The 25,396-nt window shown below is 42.5% G+C and overlaps 1 protein-coding gene across 8 annotated transcripts in view; it reads right to left on the reverse strand.

The window, feature by feature from the left end:
* KLHL3 (kelch like family member 3) overlaps positions 1–25,396 on the reverse strand; it is a 299,223-nt gene that overhangs the window by 14,921 nt on the left and 258,906 nt on the right. For 6 of the 8 annotated variants that reach the window (XM_086411747.1, XM_086411745.1, XM_086411746.1 and 3 more), the window contains 5 exons: positions 17,805–17,954; positions 6,303–6,420; positions 5,701–5,898; positions 3,854–3,955; positions 487–615 (listed from right to left, as the gene is read on the reverse strand). In XM_086411747.1, the coding sequence (XP_086267873.1) occupies positions 487–615; positions 3,854–3,955; positions 5,701–5,898; positions 6,303–6,420; positions 17,805–17,954 (697 nt within the window). The remainder of the gene's footprint in view (positions 1–486; positions 616–3,853; positions 3,956–5,700; positions 5,899–6,302; positions 6,421–17,804; positions 17,955–25,396) is intronic. The other 2 variants (XM_086411748.1, XM_086411753.1) reach the window with 1 other exon arrangement.

Raw genomic sequence — 25,396 nt, forward strand, 5'->3', positions numbered from 1 at the left:
ACTGGAGTGGGTTGCCATTTCCTTCTCCAGTGCATGAAAGTGAAAAGTGAAAGTGAAGTTGCTCAGTTGTGTCTGACTCTTAGCGACCCCATGGACTGCAGCCCAACAGGCTCCTCCATCCATGGGATTTTCCAGGCAATAGTACTGGAGTGGGGTGCCATTGCCTTCTCCGTAAATGAGGCATAGAAAGTGCTTATTAGGACAGCACCTGGCACACAGCAAGTTTCACTTTCAAGAGATGTGGACACCTCCAAACAAATGGAAGAGATGACAATGAAGGGAATGTGATCCCATTGGTTCTCTACAAAGGGATCCCCCTGAGAAAGGTTAACTCACTGCAAAGGTGCGAGTGGGATTATATACACTGAAAGCAGACAGGAGGGAGGGAAAATAAGGTAGAATGTTAAGCTTTTGGCCTCCAGACCCACCAGTGAGAACAAACACGGTCTGCCCCCTGAACCCCAACTCCCAACCCCCATCCCATACCTGCGCCACTGCGGCGAGTGCTCATGTCTGCCACATATGTCCACTCATTGGTCGCTGGGTTGTACTGCTCCACAGTGCTCAGGCACTGGCGAGAGGCCCCATCATAGCCCCCAACAGCATACAGCTTCCCTGCAACAGACAAAGTGGCCAGGGGTCGGGGGTGCTTCAGACCCTGGCATGGAACTGGAGCATAGCTGAAATTCTGCCTGTAACCCACTGGCACACCCTCACCTCCATCAGGGTTCAGAGCTCCTTCCCCAGGAAGACCAACCAACTTACTTCCCAACCAGAGCAAGCATCCTTCATGATTCTGCCTCCTACTTCCTCTTAAGCCCTGGGCTCCTCCTCAAAGCAGTACAGAAGCTTTATCTCAAAAAGCACCTCAACACCCAATGCAAAGCTATGGCCTGGCATTACCAGGGCTCAACATATTCTCACTGGTGAACTATATTAGATCTCCAGAACAAGGCACCGGGGAGATGGAAAGTTTAAGGGCCCCTCGTGCAGCCAGGCTGGCAGACTTTCTGGCTAAAGACTCACAACAGCAGACAGAACAAATATGGAAAGATATTCTCCAACAGGAACCCAAACGTTGTCTTCCCATGCTTTGTACTCTGTCCACAACCCAGGCAGGCAAAATGTGTGAATGGAGTGCTCTGTGTGCACTCTGGGCTGGAGTGGCTGGAATTGATCTGCAGATCCCCTTACAATTTCTGAGCCATGCACAAGAACCTGGAAGTACCATCATCTTTTTTTTTTTTTTCTTTATCTTGGAATAGGCAAAGGTTTATTTAACCAAAAACAAAAAATGTAATCCTAAAGAAAAATATTGATCTATTGGATTACATTCAAGTTAAACTTAAAAAAAAATTGAAGGATAATTGCTTTACAATGTTGTGTTACTTTCCACTGACCATCACCTATTTTTAAAATAAAGTACCATAAGCTATTATCGAAGAGCATCATTTTGGCCTAAGGATGGTGGTGAGGTTGGGCAAGGGGGCAGGAAACTGGTATTTGAGCTCTCCCAGAGAGATTTGAACATTTGGGTTTAACATGTAGTCTTAGAATGCAGTGGGATTCCGTGTGTGTGTGTGTGTGTGTGTGTGTGTGTGTGTGTGTGTGTGTTGGGTGTGGGGGGGTCCTACTTCATCTGAGCTCTCAGTTCAATGGGGGACCCTGGAGTTATAATAAGGATCTACACTGTAATAAGTGTATAATAAGGATGTATACTAGCTGCAGGCTAAATAAATACCACCAGATGCAAATCTACTTAAAAGGTTACCTAATCAAAAGATTCTTTTTGGTCAATATGTACTTTCTTAATGGAAAGACACCAAGAGTACAACCAGTATGTGAAAAATCTGCAATTATTTAAAGTCAGAAAGAGATTCTCAGGCCAAGAACCATGTTTTACCATCAAGACTTTACTGCATCAAATGTAAAATTATTTCTTCTATCATTGAGCCTGGTTTTGTCTTCTGCCTCAGAGCCCTCTCAACCGGCCCTTTCGCTCTCCAGCCAGAGAGCAAAACCCTGACTCAGATAGGCTCCCCCAGGACCCAGGCTACTCTCGGGGTGTGCTGGCTCAGAGGTAACCACCTGCCTGGCCAGCTATCCCTCACAAGGGAGGAGACAGGCCAGGGGTGTGGAGGAGACAAGACGCTCCTGAAGGCAACCCCAGTCTCTGAAATACATCATCTCTGCTCTGTTGGGAGCTTCTGCCTCATCTCTCAGCCTCACTGTCCCTTTTCCTACAGAGATTCTTCAGGACAGCTGGTAGCTAAAGATCCTGGTTTTCCTGTTTTTGTCCCTAGTTGTCGGTCAGGCTGTGACGCCGTGGTAAGGAGATGAGGAGAGGGAGGCAGCAGCCGAAACAGCTTCAAATTCAGGATGGACAAGATAAATAAACCCCCAGTCTGTCCTCCGTGTTGACGGGGTGTGCTACCACACAGCACTTCTGCCATGTAGAACATGCTTACAGAAGCCTCTGTCAAGGGGGTCAGGGGGAGTATTTCTGATGAGCATCATGCAGGCATCTCCTCTAACTCCCATCAACCATCTCAACCCTGTGTCAGCTGAAAAAATACCCACTCAAGGTTTCTCCTTTCAGGGATACACTATTTTTAACCCCTACTCTATTGTTTGATATTCCTGACTAAGGAGCAAGGGGGGAAATGGGAAGGTGGCTAGACAAAGCACTTATGCTTGGCAGACAAATCAATTTCTGTTTCACCAGGAGGATGAGATTGCAAGAAACAATTTATCTTGGTAGGAGGACAAAATCCTTGCACTCACTAAGGTGACTTGTTCTGTGTGTTAGAACAATATACTTTTAAATTAAAATTTAAACTATGTAATACTGGTACAGACCAAGAAATGCAGCAAGAGAAAATTACATTTCTATTAAGGTCTAACTCCCTGCCTGATACTCTCCCTGAAGCACGTGTGTGAGTTGTGTGTACACGTGAGAAAGAGAAAATGCCTGTGTACCTGTGTGAATGCACAGATTCTCAGCTAAATTCCCACTTCAAGACAGGCTAATAAGTCAGTGTTGTCCTGTAAGTATAACAGTTGAGTCCAAATAATATTCTATGCTTTAATATGTTGAAATCATACATATTTCTAAAACTCCTCTCAGTTATTAATAACATTTGCCAATGGTCTGAGTTAGAATTTGGAGACCTAGTTTCAAGGAGCGGCTGTGCTGTTTACCAGTGTGGGACAGGCACACTGATTACTCCTCTGGGACTCAGTTTCCCCTTCTGGAGAATGGAGAAAATCCAAGTCCTGCCCTTCTCCTTTGAGAGAGTTTTAGGAACAAAATGAGAAACTGGATATGAAGGTACTTGGAGTTCCAGTGCACTGTCTAACCAGGCCCCAGACCTCACCCCTCTTCCTACCTCACCACACACATCCTTCCTGACAGCAGGACCCAGCACCAACCTTCCCTTCAGTGACTAATCAGAACTGGGGAAAGGCACCCGCCTCACTCAGGGCTCTGCTGACAATGCTCAACATAAAATATGAGGACAAAATTGATTAAACAACTGGTTCTCACCCTCCCAAACACATTATACTCCTGGGTTATATCTTGACTCTGGACTCCCCAACTTGTAATATAGATAAGTAGCCAAAACGAGAGCCCAGCATTTTTCCTCTAGGCTCCTCCTAGTACCCGCAGTCCAGCTCACCTACTTTCTAGCCTTGGGCCAGTAGCTACACCTCTCTGAGTCTCAACTCCTCTCATCCGCTAATCAGAAAACTAGTACCCAACTCGGCAGTAAGGGGAGGAACAGAGCCAGGACACGGGAAGAAGGCTGGGGGGCCAGGGCAGGAACAGAAGCCATCCGCTGTCGCTCCTTACCTTCTACGACGCCCACGCCCACACTGCTCCGGCGCGTGTTCATCGGGGCTACGAAGAACCACTCGTTGGTCTTGTAGCTGTAGGCTTCTACCGACGCCAGGCCTGGGAGACAAGTGACTCGTGAGGTTTCTATGGTGCCAGGCCTCACCCTGCTGGGCTGGGAGTGAGGATGGGGGAAGAGTGCAGACCTGGGGCCGAAAACCCGGGGGAGTATGACTCAGCACTACCTCTGCCTCCCCATGCATCCCATGGCACCTCCATAAACACACCTGCAGTGTGTCTGCCTGAGGGGACCACTAAGACCTGACCTAGAGAGTGGGCTGTGAGAAGACTGAGGGGCTGAAGTAAATCATAAAACCACAGAATGGACTAAATACCTGAGACTGCCTCACTGAACACCTATTTCCACCCTCTTTCCCCTTGTCTTCCTCAATTTTTAGAGGCTAAAAAGATGAAAACTTGTCTTCCCAGACTTCCTTAGAGCTGGGGGTGACCAAGTCAATCCAATCTAAGCAGGATTTCTGAAGTAGCCTTTGCTTTTCTAATAAGAGGCCCCCTTCTCAGCCCTGCCCTCTTCCCCCACCCCAAACTTCTTGCTACCTGGAATACACATGTATTGGCAAGAGCTGTAACAGCCACCTTGTGACCATGAGGACAAGTCCAAGAGACTCTGCAAGATCTTGGCCCAAGATCCTTGAACAACTAAACCAAGTCAGCAACTGCCAACCTCTGACTTTGTTTCACAAGTAAAACAAAAGCTCTCATTTGTTTAAGCTGTGGTTTCGTCAGGTTTTCCACTAGCAGTCAAAAGTAATGCCTAAAAGAAACAATGCCCCACTATCCTTTGTTCTCTTTATTCCTAATCCCCCCTCACTAGAAGCAGCCTCTGGAGGGGCTATATAACTTGGAATTACATGAAAGAGGCAAAGAGAAGGTTGAAAAAGGTTACCAACTAGTGAAGACAGAAATGAAATTTCAGAGGGATATAGCGTATTGTTTTTCATGTCACTGGGGACCAAAAGAGTTAAGTGTTTACAGAGACATCCACCTGGAGATATAAGAAGAGAGAAGATAATTTCTCCAAGTCCATGTCCACTAGCATTAATAGTTTCTGATTCTGACTTTGGAACGAGATGGACACCAGGAGCAAGGAGACGCTTCTGCAGTGTCACAGTCTTGCACAGCTTTGGTGGGGTGGCAGAAAGGGCAAGGGACAAAGGCTGTGTGACTCAAGCCAAGCCTCTTCCCACAACTGAACCTCAGCTCTCCCATCTGTTCAGCAGAGGGTTCAGATCACAGTCCCGAGACACCCTCCAGTTGAGCTTGCTCTATGTTTTATCTGTGGATTAAATGAGTTCCCAGACACTAGAAAGGACAAAAGGGCCTCTTCTGAGGGTGGGGTACTTCCTGGAACCTAGAAATGAGAGCACATGGATGATACTGTGTATGTAGGAAGGTGTGACTCTGACACACAAGCTGGGAGCGGAGGAAGGATGGGTATGTTCTTGGGACAGTAGCTACAGAGAGACCAAAGGCTGGCCCAAGAGCTGGCTAAGCAAACCAGGCTTGTGGGTTCAGTTATTCAGTTGTGTCTGACTCTTTGTGACCGCTTGGACTGTAGCCTGCCAGGCTTCTCTGTCCATGGAATTCTGCAGGCAAGAATACCAGAGTAGGTTGCCATTTCCTACACCTGGGGATTTTCCCCAACTCAGGGACCGAACCTGCGTCTCTTATGTCTCCTGCATTGGCAGGAGGATTCTTTACTGCTGTGCCACCTGGGAAGCTTCAAACCAGAGTAACATGGAGTGCATGTCTCAGGCTGGATGGTGAGTGAGTCTGGGACCTACCAGTACTGCCATCAAAGCCCCCCACGGCATAGAGCAGGTCATTGAGCACAGCTGCACCCAGCGTGCTCCGGCGCTCCTGCATGCTGGCGATGGACGTCCACTGGTCCTTCACCCCATCATATACGTCCACTGTCCGCACACGCAGTGAGCCATTGAACCCGCCCACAGCATACACATGGCCAGCCATGAACACCACACCTGAGGCACAGGAAACCAAGGCATCAGGGTCATCTCAAATGGCTGATGACTCACATTTCGATAAGTGACAAAGTGGGAATGAGGCAGGCATGTAAATACTGATAGTTTAACAAGAAGGTGATCTCCAACTTGTGATATTTGGAAGTCGCTATGGGACTCATTGGATTTCTTCTCGGATTTGCATTGCTACTTTTGTTTGTGTCAAGCAAATATTTGCATTAGCCTAAAGTCCCTAAGCACATAAGAACTGATCCCAGAAGGTACAGCTAGAAAGTGTGCAGGTTGGGAAGGGAAAGGAAGGGAGTGTGGAATGCACAATGTTTTCAGAAACAGGGAGCAGAGATCTGCAGTGTGGGAGTGGGGGCTAGTGGGCAGCCGGCACACCGGGAGACCATGTGGCTCACCTGCTCTGCATCTCCTGGAGGGAAGCTCAGCGATCTGGTCCCAGCGATCCTCCTCGAAGTCATAGCACTCCACGCTGCGGATGGCCTTGGGTGCCTGGCCACCAACCACGATCATGACCTCCAGAGAGACAAGTGGACATTAGCTGGCTGCCCCAACATCCAGACTCATGGGTCACCAACCCCTGCTACATACATGCTCACTGCTCAGGGTCCGTGGACGATCTGAAATGCCAGTTTACATGGCTACATACATGAAGATGCTGCCCCTGATCACCAACAGGTATGAATATTCCAGAAAAATCTAGTGAACATCTTCCCACAGAAACACAACCATTAAGTCTATGCTTCCCAAGTGTCCCTACTCACAGCTGTATTGAGGGCATGTGCAGCCACTTGGGGCATCTTCTACAATCTGCATGTCCTTAAGGACCAGGGGCAAGGAGGCTACATTTTATATTGAAACAAAATATTCATATATATCTCTCAACATCTGAATATATTTTGGAATAGAGTATAGAATTTGGATGCATGTTTAAGATAAAATTAATTCATAAGTACTTTTGAATGCATAGACTGTAAGGGGTACTTATTGGAGTATGGGAAAAAATTTGTAAAACACTGTTTTGTGGTGGTTACCACAAAAATGTATGTAACTGATGATGTTCTGAAAAATAATGTTACTAGTACTATTTCTACAAGTAAGGTAGTAGCTGCCACTGCCAGTCATCATGTGAAGTATGTTGTCATTCCTCTGTCACCACAACTCAGTGAGGTAGATATTACCATCCACATTGATAGGTCAGGAAAGTAAAGCTCAGAGAATATAGGGAAACTGCCCAAGGTCACACAGCTAAGAGCAGCAGAAGAGAGACCGAAAGCCAAGTGCATCTGACACAGAGGTGAAGGCAGCCCCTCCCCGCTACTCACTGCCCCGCTCTAAAGACAGGGTCTATGCCAGGACAGCTCACTACACAATGGTTTTCAAACTCCAGGTCACGTTTCTTTGGTGTGTCATGAAATCAATTTTGAAAAGTTTCAATCAGCACACTTTTAATAGAACAGCACAGAAAATACCATAAGGATGTTATCTCATAAAATACTTATTCTGGTTATACATACATGTATGTGTCTCCTGGAAAGCAATTTAGGCATATTTCTTAGTGTAGGATGTAGTATTTAAAAACAAACAAAAAAATGAAAGTCACTGTTTTGGCTGTAGCAACAGAACGTCATCACTCCATTGTGGTATCCCCATTGCTATGACAATTGTCATAAGCTATTAATAAATAAAAATTAAAGCACCAGAGTTAACAAAATTTTACATATTTCAATAAGCTTATACAAAATTCATGGCTGTCCCACAATGACATTACTCTCACTCACTCATTCCAATATGCTTTCTTAAGTGCAGAGAAAGAGATGAAGTCACAGGCAGACAATCAATATAAGTCACAGGATCTTCTCATTACCTGAGGCTTGTCTTATTTACCCCAGTGGATCTCAAACTTCAGTGTGCATCAGAATCCCCTTGAGGGCTTGTTAAGACACAAACTGCTGGGCCTCACCCGCAGAGTTTCTGGTTTAGTAGGTCTGAAGTGGGCCTGAGAATACACATTTCTAACAAGTTGATGTTGATGCTGCAATTCCAAGAGTCATACTTTGATAACCACTGTTTTACTCCCGCAAATATAGGGATTTCCTGATGATGTGCCATTAACCATTTTTGCCATTATACTTATCATAGTGTTATATACTCCTCCTCAAAGTGATTTTGGGGAGAAGAGTGATCATTGAAATCTGTGTCAGCACACAGGAGCACATCCCTCAGCTGAACATTATCCACCATAGAGGGAGACAGATATAGGGCTGACCACCATTGCTCAAGATCAATTATTTATGCCCCAGGATTCTAGAATCAGGCTCACCCACCGCCCATGTGGGTGGTCAATGGTCATCAGAGTTAGTCTGCAGCTCCTCTGTGACCAAATGTGAGTGACCAGTGTTCAAAAACTCAGAATTCAGTTCTGACTTCTGGACGATCCCAGAGGAACCCAGGACACATAGTCCAGGCTCGGGGATGCCGTTGCCTCCAGAAAGAAATGTTCTGCATTTGCCTTTCCTGTGCTCAGGAGGTCCGCTGCTCTGTGTCAGGAGCAGTCCTTTTCAGAGAGATGCGGAATTCTACACTATTTCCTATCGGTAATTCTTGGCTGAGATCCACGAATAGTTCAAGAGGGGACGTTAATGAACACAGCCTCCTGGCAAACTTCAGACAATTCCCAACTTCTTCATCCAGGGTTGAATGACCTGAGTTTATAAACATACCTAGAATTTGTACTGCCTTGGTAAAGTTCAAACGAAGTCAAACCATTTCAAGGATTTTCTTTGATATCTGATTTGGGGGCTAAGTAGGAATGGGGTCACACAGAGTTGGACACGACTGAAGTGACTTAGCAGCAGGAATAAAACCAGTTTTTAGCTTTCTTTCTGCAATGACCTCAAGTACCCAAAATTCTCACACAAGTTGTTTCCTCTCCTTAAAATACTCTTCCCCAACCTGATCCCCCTCCTCTAACACCTGCTTATCTTTCAGGTCTCAATTTACACATCACCTCCTCCACGAGAACCTCTTGACCTCCAAAGCTGAATCACAGGTCCTTCCCCAAGATCACTTACACCCAGGGTTCTCCCACTAAAAGTGCCCAATTTTATGCTCTGTCTGGTAACTTTGTCTCCCCTTCTAGACAGTTAGCCCTGCCAGCACAACAAAAAAATATCTGCCCCAATTACTAAAGATAATCCTTGGGCCTTAGGGTACCAGGTAAAAGTAATGACTCAGATATTTATTTAGAATAAATGAATAGTAAAGACCACATGCAAAGAGTTAAATGAAAAAACACACAGTTTAAAAAAAAATCAGCCAGAATATCTCTTTCTTGGATTAAGACATGTTGGACACCAGATTACAATTCTAGCGACAGAATTTGAGGCAAACAAACAAAAAGAGAAAGGGGGAGCTTTTCCCATCTTTTGATTCAACCACCAGAAGACAGAAGCTATCAATTCTTTGTAGAAGCTATCAAGGCTTCTGACATAAACAAAAAAAGGCAAAGCTTCGGGTGACTTAACCATGTCCCAGAAACTCTTCCACCAAAGTAGGGAGATATCAGTACATTCACATTGGAGAAAATCCAGCACTCGTCTCTGAGAATTTCCATAGTAACACAGAAACAATACTAAAGAAAATGCAAAAATTTTATGTACACAGACAAAAATGATACAGAAGAAGGTTTTCAAAATAAACTTGCCTTTGAGCTCATAAAACCACTGATGAGAGGCTGTACAATGATCTGGGAAGAGCAATTATGAGGTTTTTGCAAATCACTGGTTTCTGAAAATGTGGAGGCAGCTCAAGGCACAGGGAGGAATAGGTGTGCTTTCTGCTTCTCTCGTAAGCATAAGAAACCCGATTTCTATGGCAGGTCTTGCAAAAAGCCATCATACATGGAGCACTATGCTCATTGCCATGTAATTGTGCAGTGTAAAAAAGAACAAATTTCCTATCTTGACTACTAATGGATAGTTGTTTCCATAGATACCTGAACCTAGCAACCAATTAGATAAAAACGAGTATTCCCCAGAGTCTACGTGTATTACATCTCTGAAACTGTAAACTTCCAGCTACCTAAAGAAACCACAGCTTGTCAGGGCAAGAAGAGACTTGATCCATTCTTTCTTTTAAGCCCACGTTGGACATTTCCAGAAAAACTCAGGCCCAAAGAGTCCAATAGGCATATTTCTTTCTTTCCCCAACATCCTAAGTCTCACTTTACTAAAGATGTGTAATGTCTTTAACACAAATTAGTGAATCAAATCAGCTTGTTTAATGATCACTATTTTCAACATTTGTCCTTCAAGGCAACTAACTCTGAGTTAAGAACTATCAGTGGTCATATGGGAATCACAAAATAACTAAAGAACTGGTTCCAGGCTAACAATCATGCTAGACCAAACTTAATCACATTCAAGATCAGCAGTGTACTTGGGAGTCCAACAGGGCACCCAGGGTCCTGACTCCAAGTCTCAGTCATCACTGTGCAGAAGGCTGCAGATCTCCTGGTGAGGAGGGAGTTCTGGGTGACACAACATTGGTGAGCCAGACTCGACAGGGCACAGCTACTGGATAGACTCCCAAGGAAAACACCCTCATTTTAAATAAATAAATAATTAATGAATTAAATTTAAAAAAAAATAATAAAAGCCAAGTGGTCGTTTGCTTCAGGGATGTTAGAGAGACCACGGAAAGACTATCTGATTTCTTAGGAAGGAAACTTCATTCCCAGCATAACAAGATGGCTTTTAAAAACAAAAACATGTCATACTATTTCTTTCACTTGGATGAGTCTGACTCTACCAGTGTGACCTGGGAGCCAAGCCTGTTGCCCCTCCTTAGGATCTAACAACTGCTCTATACAAAGAGCCATTTAGGGAGCAGAGACTGGCCAGGAAAAGGGCAGTAAGTGAACAGCACAGAACTCCCCAGCAGGACCCAGACCCTAACTCATAGACTCTGCACTCAGGTGAGTGGAATGAACTAGGCTCTGAACACTGTGTTCATCAGGCAAAGGTAGAGTGTGTGTCCAAACTCTCTTCCACGACCGGTGACCTGGGCAGAAGGCAGGCCCAGCCAGTCGGTCCCTCGGGCCAGGGCAGGAAGCGAGTCTCTCTTACCCTGGTGCGTGGGGCCGCAGGGCTAACACCAAAAATTCATCCGAAGGAGCATGTCGAGGTTGAGGCAGGAGACTTGTCCCAGCAGGTTCCTGAGCAACAGGTGCTCCAGGCAAGGACTGACAGCCAGGATGCAAAAATGAGGGGTGGAGAAGCAGCAACGCAAGAGCAATATCCGGGGGAGGAGAACATGAGTAGGAAATGGACTTTGGGGTCAGACAAGTCTGTGCTCAAACACCAGCCCCATCACTAACTCACTGTGCGAACATGAGCAGCCACTTACCCTTGCCAAGCTCACTTCCACTACCTAAAATACCAGGATGACAGGATACTTCCTCCTGGGTGTCAGGAGGCTTAAATGATATAAGTCATTTAGCGCAGCGCTTGGTAAAGAGCACACACTAAATGTTAGCTTCTATTATTAGATCAACACCAGCATCATTACTACTATTTAAAACAGTTGCTAAAAAAACAGATTCTCAACAAACGGTAGAAAAGGATACTTATGATCTGTGAATGGGAGAGTGAATAACTCCAGGAATACTGATGGGGCTTTTTCAGGACCGCAGAGCGTTTTCCAAGGTACAGCCTGGGTCTATTGGAAGGATCAAGATGAGGGAAGAGCAGTGCCACTCACCAGCCTGGCCCAGGAGAGCAGTCATCTGACCCACCCTGCCAACAAGCCTTGGTTCCAACACTATCTTCTGACAGCCCAACCTAGGAGGAAGCCACCCACTATCAGCCCAAATGAGATTTTGGTGTCATCTAAAAGTTTAATAGAGATGTCAGCTGAACTGAGATGACAGTGAAAAGGGCCAGATTCAGTACATCTCTAAAGGGTTTATTTCCATCTTCCTGAAATCTCATTTCTCTGCCACCATCTGCAGCACACGGTAACGTAGGAGTGTTGTGAGTGTCTGGGAGACAGCCCCTAGTTGTCCATGGCAACCCAGCCTCGGGGAAAGTGCTGGGCGGTGAATGTGTGAGAGCTCAGATGAGGCTATTAGCTGTTCCGGCTTGAATGTGTCAGTATGATCAGTGTGTATGAGGCACAAGAAAAAAATCCCTTATTACCCTCTGCAGCTATCTCAAGGCAGAGTCTTGCTTCTTCCAGGGAGGAGATTTGGCTGGCAAACAGTTCACTGCTGAGAACTGCTGAGAACAGTACAAATCTCTCTCCACCACTTAGTTTCTCAAAGTCAGCTTTGTCAGAAAGCCAACTTGGACTGAACTCATGAAAGCCCAAACCTGCTGGCCCCTGGAATTCCTGTGGCCACTCTTCCAGGGAGCCCCATTGTCTCCTAACTTCTCTTCTTCCTCATTTGGCCACTTCTATATTTCTACCTCACTTTCTCAAAAGGACTTTTTAAAAGTTCTCAGAGGGTAAGAATTGGGTTTCTTTCTACCCCGTATTCAGCTAAAATGCTTTTGTAAAGTGTGGAGGCATGGTCTGGAATCACTCTGTTAAATCTCACCTCAGCTATTTACTAGCTATGCTTATAGACACATCACAAATTCTTTGGTACTCCTCCACTCAAGACATGGAACCTAATCACCATCCCTCCCTTGAGTGTGGGCTAGACTTGCTGACTTGCTCCCAGCAAATAAAATATAGCAGAGGTAATGGAATATCACTTTGAGAGAAAGTTATTAAAAGACTACAGCTCCTGTCACGGGTGAGCTTTCCCATTCTTTTACTGTAGAAATTACTCACTCTGAGGGAAGTCAGCTGCCATGTGTGAGGACACCCAAGTAGCCTATGGAGAAGGCCATGGGGTGGGGAACTGATGCCTACTAGCAAGCACAAGAGTGAGCTTAGAATCAGATCCTCCCTAAACGAGCCTGGAGGGGACTGCAGGGGGAACCAGCAACTTGACTACATCCTAACAAGAGGTCCTGCACCAGGACGATACAGCTAAGCCCCTCCAGGATCCCTGCCCACAGAAACTGAGATAACAAACGCTTGCTGTGTTAAGCCACCGAAGTTAGCGTAATCTATAATGCAGAAAGTGATAATAATACATGGCGAGAAGGTGACATAACCCGAGACTCAGTTTCCTCATGCATAAAAGGAGGATGATGACAGGTTTGACAATCCTATGAGATAATAAATGTAAATCACTCAGCCCAGTGCTTGGCACATGCTCAGCAATTAGACCTGCTACCAACATCCGTGTGGGGTTAGTACCATGTCGTGGTCAAAAGCAAAGACTTTGAGTTGACCAGACCCATAAAGAACTCTTAGAAGTCAATAATTAGAAAATAATTTTTTAAATGTGAAAAGATTTGAACACAGATTTCACCAAAGAAAACATACAAATGACAAATAAGCACATGAAAAGATGTTTGACATCAATAACTAGAGAAATGTACATTAAAGCCACAGTGAGATGCGACCACATACCTACTAGAATGGCCAATTTGTATTTTTAAAAAAATAGATAATACAAGTATGGTGAGACAATGGAGTAACAAAGACTCACATACATTGCTGCTGGGAAAGCACAATGACACCATCATCTAAACAAATAGTTTAACAATTTCTTAAAAAGTTAAACATATAGTTGCCACTCAGACCAATAATCCTACTCCCAAGAGAATGTATTTACCCAAGAGAAATTAAAATATATGTCCACACAAAGATCTATAAGTGACTGTTCAAAGCAGCTCTATCTGTAAAAGCCAAAAGACCGGACACCAAACGTCCATCAACTGATAAATGGATAAACAAAGTATAATACGTTCATACAATGGACTATTCCTTAGAAATAAAAAGGAATGAACTCCTGATACATGAAACAACATGGATGAATCCCAAAAGCATGATGCTAAGAGATATAAGGCAAGATCAAAAAGCTCCATATGGCATAATTACATTTATATGACATTCTAGAAAAGAGAAGACTATAAGGACAGAAATCAGATCAGTAGCCATCAAGAGGTGGGTATGGGAGAAGGGGCTTGACTACAAAGCACCACAGAGAATTTTTTAGAGTGATTAAAATATTTCATATTTTGATGAAGATGATGGTTATATGACTGTGTATAGTTGTCAAAATTCATCACACTGCATCCCCCAAAAAAAGCAAATTTTACTGTGAATAAATTATTATGCCTCAATAAACCTAAAAGAAAATGATCTGGGATATTGATAATGAGGGAAGCTACACACTGTAGGGGCAGAAGGTACACGGGGAATCTCTACCTTCCCCTCAATTTGGCTATGAATCTAAAAGCGTGCTAAAAATATAAAGTCTTGACTTAAAGAAATAAATGTATTAGAAATGCATCTCTTAATAAGATGAATGAGATATTATAGTGCTGTAATGAAAGAATATCTTGCTGAGAAAGAAAAAGAAAAAAAGAAAGGAAAAATGAAGGGAAGGTGAGAAGAAAGAGTAAACAGAAGCAGGGAAAGAAGGAAAAAGAAAAAAAATAAAAGGAGGAGCAAGAAAAGAATCTTTTTTCACCTGTCACCAAAACCTGAAAACCTGTTCCTAGAAGCAGTTTGGCACAAGAATTTGTAATGGAACAGACCTTGTTAAAACCCCAGCTCTAAACTTTCTAGCTGTGTAACTGGGCAAGTTACTTAACCTGTCTGAGTAAACTCTGTAAAGTAGGGATATGACTACACTGACCTACTACTGTCACAATTTAATGAGCACAGTCTGTAATCTTCACAGTGACAGCTCCCCTCAGCACACCCCATTCCTCAACCCTGCAGCAGGGATCTTGTTAACATAAGTGCCCACACAGTGGTGACAGGAGTAAGAGTTTGAGAAGCAGGGTGGACAACACAATCTTACATCATTCAAGGATTAAAGTTGGGGGAACAATGAGGCAAAGAGTAGCCATGCCCTTTTTTTTTTTAAATCCCTTCAACAGATTCAAAGGAAATCATGGTTCCAGTCGCCTGTAGAAGGCTATGTGCCCAGAAATCTAAACATTTCATTGGAAAATAAATGGTTCTCAAGGAGTAGAGGCAACATGGGGACATCTTTGGCTTCCTGAAACAAGGGGTGGACTCTGCTCAACTATACACAAAGTATCTGGGAAGGGGCACAAGGTATGTTGCTGAGGCCGGGGGTCAGGCTGTTTAGTTCAGACCCAGACACAAACTTGGCTTTGATTTTCAAAACTGTTTTTTTGTGGGTGTATGTCGTAACACCCAGATGGGGAGCCTAGAAAAAGGAGAGGTCACTGGCTATGGTTACCACACAAAGAAAATGGGCCAGTGATGCACCACTTATTAGCTCCAGAATACACTCACCGGGAAAACACATCATTACCCTGATATCAGAAAGGATGAGAAACTCAGCTTCCAAAGAGAAAAGTCACAGACAAGCAACAAGGCCAGCTGAAAACCCAGGGTGTAAGAAACAGCCTGCACACAAAACAATACAACAGTGTACCTTAGAATCAGTATTCTTCAGAAACAAAGCTGGTGGAAATTCAGACCATAATCGAAGGTGACATTCAAGTCCATCGGAAAGAGGAAGACTTTTGAATAAAATAACTTTGAGGCAACTGGCTCATGACTTACCATACAAACAAAGCTGAATCCCTACTCTCACTCCTTGCACAAAAACCAATTCTAAGTGCATCAAGCAGAAGATAGATCAATTTGACTACCTATTATTTTTTCAGGATTTCAAAATGTTATAAACAAATTTAGAGACAAACTGAAAACTAAGAAAAAAATATTAAAATACATACAAAGACCTAAACTCTTTTAAAAGCACATCTAAAAACCATTAATAAAAAAAAAAAAAAATACAGTCCAACAAAAAAAAAAAATGGGAAAAGGACATGAACAGAAAAGTTCCATGCCCCACCCAAAATAAATGCCAAAAATCCCATGAAACCAAGATTAACCTTACTCACAACTAAAGAAAAGCAAACCAAAACAAGATGCCCTCTTTAAAAGGACATCTGACACGTAAATGTTTAGATATCTAAAACTGGAAATTATTGAAAGGCCCATCAATATAGTTACATATATAACAGTACATAAATATAATTAAATGCTGTACTCCATTACAATTTAAATGCTGGTTTTACCCATACTGATAACACTGAAAGTAGTCTGTGACACTTGGTTGAGTAGACAAAAAAGATTTCAATCCGTTAGCAAGAGTCCATTTATCTAAAAGTGTGTGTTTTGATTTATTTGTGAATAAGTGTGCAGAGACATGTCCAGAAGAAAATTCACCAAAGTCATTGTCCCTGGGTGGAGGGGTTTCAGGTGGTTTTTACTTTATTTCCAAATTGCAGTATCCTTTTAATAACCTACAATGAACACATACTTCTATAATAAAGTTATTTTCACTTTGAAAAACATGAAAACATTTCAATGCAATATTCCAACAAAACAAAACACATCAACATGCAGTAAGGCAAATGGTCTATCAGACAGCAGTTCATGCCCTGTAGTTGCCCTTCTAGCCAGCACTGGCAACAGGTGGCAAACAGGTAGGTAAAACTCTCAGGTTTACAAAGGTGGAGCAGGTGCAGGATGGTATGGGTTCAAGAATAGGTTTGGAGGGGGAGAAAAACACAAATCAAAATCGGGTTCTACAACATTAGCTGTGTGGACTTTAGGCAAATTCCTTAATATCTCTGGCCTTCAGCTTCCTCCTTGCTGAACTAGGACAATTACTTCTACCTTCTATGTGATGCCTTCAGTTCACTGCTTGGTGCACAGTAAGTACTCAATAATGCCAGATGTTTCTATTATTATCTGGGACATTCACATTGCAGCCACTATGTTCTCCATGATCTGGTGTCACACAGCAGAATGGAGAGAAGGAGCAGCAAACCTTGGAAAATCCAAACACTGAGTCTCAGACAACATGCTTCTTGAGCCCCGTGAAACCCTTCCTGGAAGCAGCAGGTGAGGAGTAAGGCAAACCGCAAAGGGGAAGGAGAGGGCAAGGCGAGGGTCGACATAACCCCCGAGTTCACCTGCTTGTAATGGATGAGCCAACATGACTCACCCCTCTCCTCCACCCTTCTTCCTGGGTTGGCTGGGACCTCCCCCATAGACTTCGTATGTTAGGATCCTGGAAAGATGATGCAGATGCCAAGCCAGAAAGAACTTTACAGACTATATATTGCAGCATCCTTTTCATTCTGGAGGTGAGGGACCTGAGGACCAGGGAGAGAAGGGGACTCACAGGGAACCAGAGCAGCCAGCACCCAGCATAGACTCTCCATCATGGTCCTCTGCTATGCTCACCCTTCCCTCCCCCTGGCTCCCTCACATGCTTTCATTTCCCCCATTCCTTTCCCCTGCCTTATTACCTGTCAGGCTCCTCAAGGGCCCTTCTCTCCTCTGGCAGCCCTAATTGTCCCTATTGGCTCTGTGGTGAGGGGAGAAACCAGACTAGGGCTATTCTGACTCAAAGAATGGCCTAGAGAAAAGATTGCTGTAGCCACCACTAAGTCAAAACTTGCACAGCCATTCCTCTGCTTCCAAATGAAATAGAGCCCAAACCCTGGTGTGAAACAAGAAAGAGAGAAGAAGACAAGAGCCTGAGTTCTTCTCAAACCTCCCTGGTGACACTGAAAGTTACCTTGACACTCTTAGGAAAGGAAGACCCTGGAAATGAGAGGTGCCGGTAGAATCGAGAAGAACCAGCAGACTCCATCTCCTAGGTGGTAAATACAACTGAGATGCGGGGCAGCCACGGGTGAGGAGAGACTTGGAGACAGGTGTGCAAGGCCATTTTCCCAGGTCACAGTCTCAACTCTTGGTAGTGGGCTGGGACTTACCTTGGGCAGGCTGACTGGAGTCCTGGGCTTGGTCCTTGGGTTTTTAATCAAGAGCCTCTGATCCAGAGGGAGCAGATGGTATTTCATGGCCTCGATGAGGAAGTCTTTACAGGTGTTGTTATTCTTTATCAAAGCTTCTTCTTCAACTGTCTAAAGGTAATAACCCACAGGTGATCCCGGGGCAGAGTTCAGCCCCATTTCCTAAGCCATCTCCCTGGGCTGAGACACTCCTGTGCTCCCACACTCATCCATTCCCACATCGCATTGTTTCAAACCCCAAGACCAAGGTCCAGAGTTCTGGCCTGGTGCCCACCTCCTGCATCTCAAGAGTGCAATGGAGTAAGTGATGAAGCTCTGGCATCAAATCCCAGCTCTACTACTTACCTCCTCTGATCCTCAGTTTCCTCATCTGTAAGATGCAAGGCGGGCATATTAAAGTACCCCACAACCTCACACATTGTATTTTCTTGTAAATGTAAATAATATAAAGACAATTTATTGTCCCTAAGGCTTCTTTCCACATGCCCCCTGATTGGAATGTATTAGGTTGGTGCAAAAGTAATTGCAGTTTTGCACTGCTGAACTTTGCTGTTTGATATTGGAATACATTCTTAGATAAATGTGGTTATGTTATACATCATTTTAGTGTGCATTTCTCGCTTTATATTTTCTTTGCTAATGACTAATTACTTGCTATTTATATTTATTTTAGACTATAGAAATGATGTTAGACAAAAACCAAATTTGAGTGATCTGAGATCAAAATGGGTTGTAAAACAGTGGAGACAACTCACAACATCAACAATGCATTTGGCCTAAGAACTGCTAATGAACGTACAGTGCAGTGATGGTTCAAGAAGTTTTACAAAGGAGACAGGAGTCTTGAAGATGAGGAGCACAGTGGCCAGCCATCGGAAGTTGACAACGACCAACTGGGAACCATCATCAAAGCTGATCCTCTTACATCTACATAAGAAGTTGCCGAAGATCTCAATGCCAACCATTCTATGGTTGTTCGGCAAATTGGAAAGGTGACAAAGCTCGATAAGTGAGTGCTTCATGAGCCAACCAAAAATGAAAAAAAAAAAAAAAATCATTGCTTTGAAGTGTCGTCTTCTCTTATACTATACAATAACAACGAACGTCCAATGAATTTCTCAATTGGATTGTGATGCGTGATGAAAAGTGGCTTTTATATAACAACTGGCAACAACCAGCTCAGTGGTTAGACCACAAAGAAACTCCAAAGCACTTCCCAAAGCCAAACTTGCACCAAAAACAGGTCATGGTCACTGTTTGGTAGTCTGCTGCCAGTCTGATCCACTACAGCTTTCTGAATCCTGGTGAAACCAGTACATCTGAGAAGTATGCTCAGCAAATCAATGAGATGCACCCAAAAATGCAATGCCTGCAGCCAGCATTGGTCAACAGAAAGGGCCCAATTCTTCTCCACAACAATACTCAATCACAACCACTCACCACACAACCAACACTTTCAAAGTTGAACAAATTGGGCTATGAAGTTTTGCCTCATCCTCCATATTCACCAACTGACTACCACTTCTTCAAGCATCTTGACAACTTTTTGCAGGGAAAACACTTCCACCACCAGCAGGAGGCAGAAAATGCTTTCCAAGAGTTCTTTGAATCCTGAAGCATGGATTTTTATGCTACAGGAATAAACAAACATTTCTCACTGGCAAAAATGTGTTGATGGTAATGGTTTCTATTTTGATTAATAAAGATGTTTTGTCCAGTCACAGGACTTTTTGCCCTCTGCTCCTGGGAACCTCAGGCAGCCACCCCTATGGGCACATGCCCAGGTGCTGTTCCTGCTCCACGCTCCCTCCCTCTGCCTTTTATTTCTCAGCTGCCAAGATCTTGGAAGGTTGACTATTTCCCAGCTAGTTCAGTCGTTCCTTATGTGAAGTTCAGAAGCCCCTCCATTCTGGTTACCATCCTGTAGGTACTTTCTGATTTGGTCAGTCTTCCCCTTCAGATGACTTCTAGAATGAAGTCTTGGTAAGATATGTAAGTAATGATCCAGTACAATTTTTGCAAGAATGAATCATGATTTTCATGACCAAGTATTAGAGAAGAGAGCCTTTTTCTTCTCAGTTTCTACCTGTTATGGCCTGAAGTTGGCTTCTACTTTTTCAAGAATATCACCAGGCATTAACAAACACAAAACTACTTCTCAGAGCAGCTTCATAGAAATTGATTTTTCAAAATTAAATAAGCATCTGGTGGACTGAAAATGTTTTCTACCTGGTATCTTAAAGACATTTTGACTACTGCAAAAGAAATCAGTCCCTTCGTGTGTCTCCTTGTGGATGTCATCATATGCACTGGGTTGTGTAGAGCACAGGCTCGGGGGGAGGCAGACGTGGATTTTCACCTCGCCTCTTCCACTTACTGCTTGTGACCTTGGACTTTGCCTATTAGGAAAACCAGCTTTGAAGCTCAGCAAAGAAGGGAAATCCATTGAGAACAGTCTGTAAAGAGATCAAGCCCTAAGCCTTTGGAGTGGGAGCACTGACTCCAAGATCTTAGACTACCAGAGAACTAACCCTAGGGAGTATCAAATAGTCATGCAAAGGAAACCAATTGAACACAAGCCCCAGCATCACCCAACCACCAGTAGCACCCTGTGCAGGATGCCTCATCTAAACAACAAACAAAACAAAAATACAAGCCCAATCGTCAGCAGACAGGATTACCACCTCATTCAGCCTTGCCCATCAGAGGAAAAATAAACAAACAAACAAAAACTCAGGACAAATCTCACCCTATATGAAGCTTACACAAACTACTGGACCAACCTTAGGAGGACAGAAACCAAAAGGAACAAAGAATTCAACCTTGAAGCCTGGGAAAAGGAGACCTCAAACACAATAAGTTTAAAAAAAATGAAAAGGCAGGGAAATACTACACAAAAGAAGGAACGAACTAGAAACACAGAAGTCCAAATAAATGAAGAGGAAATACGCAAACTACCTGAAAAAGAATTCAGAATAATGATAGTAAAGATGATCAAAAACCTTGAAAACAAAATGGAAAAAAAAATGCAAGATTCAATTAACAAAGACCTAGAAGAATTAAAGAATAAACATACCAAGACAGACAACACAATTACTGAAGTTAAAAATACTCTAGAAGGAATCAATCGCAGAATATCTGAAGCAGAAGAACAAGTCAGTGAGCTGTAGATAAAATGGCAGAAATAACTTCTGAAGAGCAGAATAAAGTAAAAAGAATGAAAAGAACCGAGAATAGTCTCAGAGACCTCTGGGACAGTATCAAACACACCAACATTCGAGTTATAGGGGTCCCAGAAGAAAAAAAAGAAAAAAGAAAAGGTATGAGAAAATTTTGAAAATTTTCCCAACATGGAAAAGGAAATAGTCAATCAAGTCCAAGAGGCACAAAGAGTCCCATTCAGGAGAAAGGGACTATAAAGTTTCCCATAAAGGAGAAACATGCCAAGACACATACTAATCAAACTAACAAAAACTAAACACAAAGAAAGAATATTAAAAGCAGCAAAGGAAAAGCAACAAGCAACATAAAGGGAAACCCCATACACTTAACAGAAACCCTATACACTTTCAGTAGAAACTCTGCAGGCCCGAAGGGAATGGCAGGATATATTTAAAGTGCTGAAAGAGAAAAATCTACAACCAAGATTGCTGTACCTGGCAAGGATCTCATTCAAAATTGATAGAGAAATAAAAAGCTTTTCAGACAAGCAAACATCAAGAGAATTCAGTACCACCAAACCAGCTTTACAACAAATGTTAAAGGACCTTACATAGTCAAGAAATACAAGAGAAGAAAAAAGATCTACAAAATCAACCCCAAACAATTAAGAAAATGGCAATAGGAACATGTATATCAATAATTACTTTAAATGTAAATGGATTAAATGTTCCAACCAAAAGACACAGACTGGCTGAATGGATACAAAAACAAGACCGATATATATGCTGTCTACAAGAAACCCACTTCAGACCTAAAGACACATATAGACTGAAAGTGAGAGGATGGAAAAATACATTCCATGCAAATGGGAAGCAAAAGAAAGCTGGAGTAGTAATCCTCATATCAGACAAAATAGACCTTAAAATAATGAAGATTACAAGAGATAAGGAAGGACACTACATAATGATCAAGGGATAAATCCAAGAGGAAGACACTGGCAGTAACACAATAATAGTAGGAGACTCTGAACACCCCAGTCACACCAATGGACAGATCATCAAAACAGAAAATTAATAAGGAAACTGCTGCTGCTAAGTCACTTCAGTCGTGTCCGACTCTGTGCAACCCCATAGACAGCAGCCCACCAGGCTCCCCCATCCCTGGGATTCTCCAGGCAAGAACACTGGAGTGGGTTGCCATTTCCTTCTCCAATGCATGAAAGCGAAAAGTGAAAATGAAGTCGCTCAGTCACGTCCGACTCTTAGCGACCCCATGGACTACAGCCTACCAGGCTCCCCGTCCGTGGAATTTTCCAGGCAAGAGTACCAGAGTGGGGTGCCATTGCCTTCTCTGTAATAAGGAAAGACAAGTCTTAAATGATACATTGGAGGAGATGGATCTCACTGATATTTTCAGGACATTCCATCCAAACGCAGAAGAATACTTCTTCTCAAGTGCACATGGAACATTCTCCAGGATAGACCACATCTTGGGTCACAAATCAAACCTCAGTAAATTTAAGAAAATTGAAATTGTACCAGGCATCTTCTCTGACCACAATGCTATGAGACTAGAAATCAATTACCTGAAAAAAAAAACTGTAAGAAACACAAACACATGGAGATTAAACAACACATTTCTAAATAACCAACAGGTTACTGAAGAAATAAAAAGGGAAATCAAAAAACTTCTAGAAACAAATGACAATGAAAACACAATTCAAAACCTATGGGATGCAGCAAAAGCAGTTATATGGCAAAAAAAAAAATGAATAATCTGGAAGAAATCAACAGATTCATAGAAAAGTTCAATCTTCCAAGACTGAACACGGAAGAAATAGAAATTATGAACAACCCAATTACAAGCACTGAAATTGAATCTGCGATGAAAAATCCCCCCAAAAACAAAACCCCAAGACCAAATGGCTTCACAGGAGAATTCTACCAAACATTTAGAGAAGAGCTAATGCCTATCCTTCTAAAACTCCTTCAAAAAATTGCAGAGGAAGGAACACTTCCAAACTCATTCTATGAGGCCACCATCACCCTGATACCAAAATCGGACAAAGACAACACACAAAAAAGAAAACAACAGGCCAATATCACTGATGAACATAGATGCAAACATCCTCAACAAAATTTTAGCAAACAGAATTCAGCAACACATCAAAAAGCTCATATACCATGATCAAGTTGGGTTTATTCCAGGAATGCAAGAATTCTTCAATATATGCAAATCAATCAATGTGATACACCGTATTAACAAACTGAATGATAAAAAACATTTGATAATCTCAATAGATGCAGAAAAAGCCTTTGACAAAATTCAGCACCCATTTATGATTAAAACTCTTCAAAAAATGGGAATAGAAGGAACCTACCTCAACATAGTAAAGGCCATATATGATAAGCCTATAGCAAACATTATTCTCAATGGTGAAAAACTGAAAGCATTCCCCCTAAGATCAGGAACAACACAAGGGTGTCCACTTTCACCACTATTATTCAACAGAGTTCTGGAAGTCCTAGCTACAGCAATCAGAGAAGAAAAAGAAATAAAAGGAATCCAAATTGGAAAAAAAGAAGTAAAATTCTCACTGTTTGCAGATGACATGATACTGTACACAGAAAACCCTAAAGATACTACCAGAAAATTACTAGAGCTAATCAGTGAATTTAGCAAAGTTGTGGGATACAAAATCAATACACAGAAATCACTTGCATTTCTATATACTAACAATGAAAAATCAGAAAGAGAAATTAAGGAATCAATCCATTCACCATTGCAACAAAAAGAATTAAATATCTGGGAATAAACTTACTGAAGGAGACAAAAGAACTTTACTTAGAAAATGATGACACTAATGAAAGAAATCAAAGATGACATAAACAGATGGAGAGATAGTCCATGTTCTTGGGTAGGAAGAATCAATATTGTGAAAATGACTATACTACCAAATGCAATCTACAGATTCAATGTGATCCCTATCAACTTACCAATGGCATTTTTCACAGAACTAGAAGAAAAAATTTCACAATCCATATGGAAACACAAAAGACCCCAAATAGCCAAAGCAGTCTTGGAAAAGAATGGAGCCAGAGGAATCAATCTTCCTGACTTCAAATTATACTACAAAGCTACAGTCATCAAGACAGTATGGTACTGGCACAAAAACAGAACTATAGACCAATGGAACAAGATAGAAAGCCCAGAAATAAACCCATGCACCTATGGGTACCTTGTTTTTGACCAAGGAGGCAAGAATGTACAATGGGGCAAAGACAGCCTCTTCAGTAAATGGTGTTGGGAAAACTGAACAGCTACTTGTAAAAGAATGAAATTAGAACACTTCCTAACACCATACACAAAGATAAACTCAAAATGGATTAAGACCAAAATGTAAAACCAGAAACTATAAAACTCTTAAAGGAAAACAAAGGCAGAACACTTGATGACATAAATCAAAACAAGATCCTCTATGACCCACCTCCTAGAGTAATGGAAATAAAAACAAAAGTAAACAAGTGGGACCTGATTAAACGGAAAAGCTTTTGCACAGCAAAGGAAACTCAGCAAGGTGAAAAGACAACCTTCAGAATGGGAGAAAATAATAGCAAATGAAACAACTGACAAAAGATTAATTTCCAAACTATACAAGCAATTCACACAACTCAATGCCAGAAAAACAACCAACCCAATCAAAAAGTGGGAAAAAGACATAAATAGATATTTCTCCAAGGAAGACAAACAGACGGCTAACAAACACATGAAAAGAGGCTCAACATCGCTCATTATTAGAGAAATGCAAACCAAAACTACAATGAGATATCACCTCACACTGGTCAGAATGGCCATCATCAAAAAGTCTACAAACAATAAATGCTGGAGAGTGTGTGGAGAAAAGGGAACACTCCTGCACTGTTAGTGGGAATGAAAATTGATACAGCCACTATGGAAGACGGTATGGAGATTCCTTTAAAAACTAGGAATAAAACCACCATATGACCCAGCAATCCTACTCCTAGGCATATACCCTGAGGAAACCAAAATTGAAAATTGCATCCCATTGTTCATTGCGGCATTATTTACAATAGCTAGAACATGGAAGCAACCTAGATGTCCATTGACATATGAATGGATAAAAAAGCTGTGGTATATATACACAATGGAATATTAATAAGCCATAAAAAGAAACACATTTGAGTCAGTTCTGATGAGGTGGATGAACCTAGAACCTATTATACAGAGTGAAGTGAGTAAGAAAGAGAAAGACAATCATATTCTAATGTATATATATGGAATCTAGAAAAATGGTACTTAAGAATTTATTTACAGGGCAGCAATGGAGAAATAGACATAGAAAATAGACCTATGGACATGAGGAGAGGGGA

Source organism: Bos grunniens, chromosome 7 (genome assembly GCF_055505025.1).
Source record: "Bos grunniens cultivar Pamir isolate PY7600 chromosome 7, Bosgru_T2T1.0, whole genome shotgun sequence".
Lineage (NCBI taxonomy): Eukaryota > Metazoa > Chordata > Mammalia > Artiodactyla > Bovidae > Bos > Bos grunniens.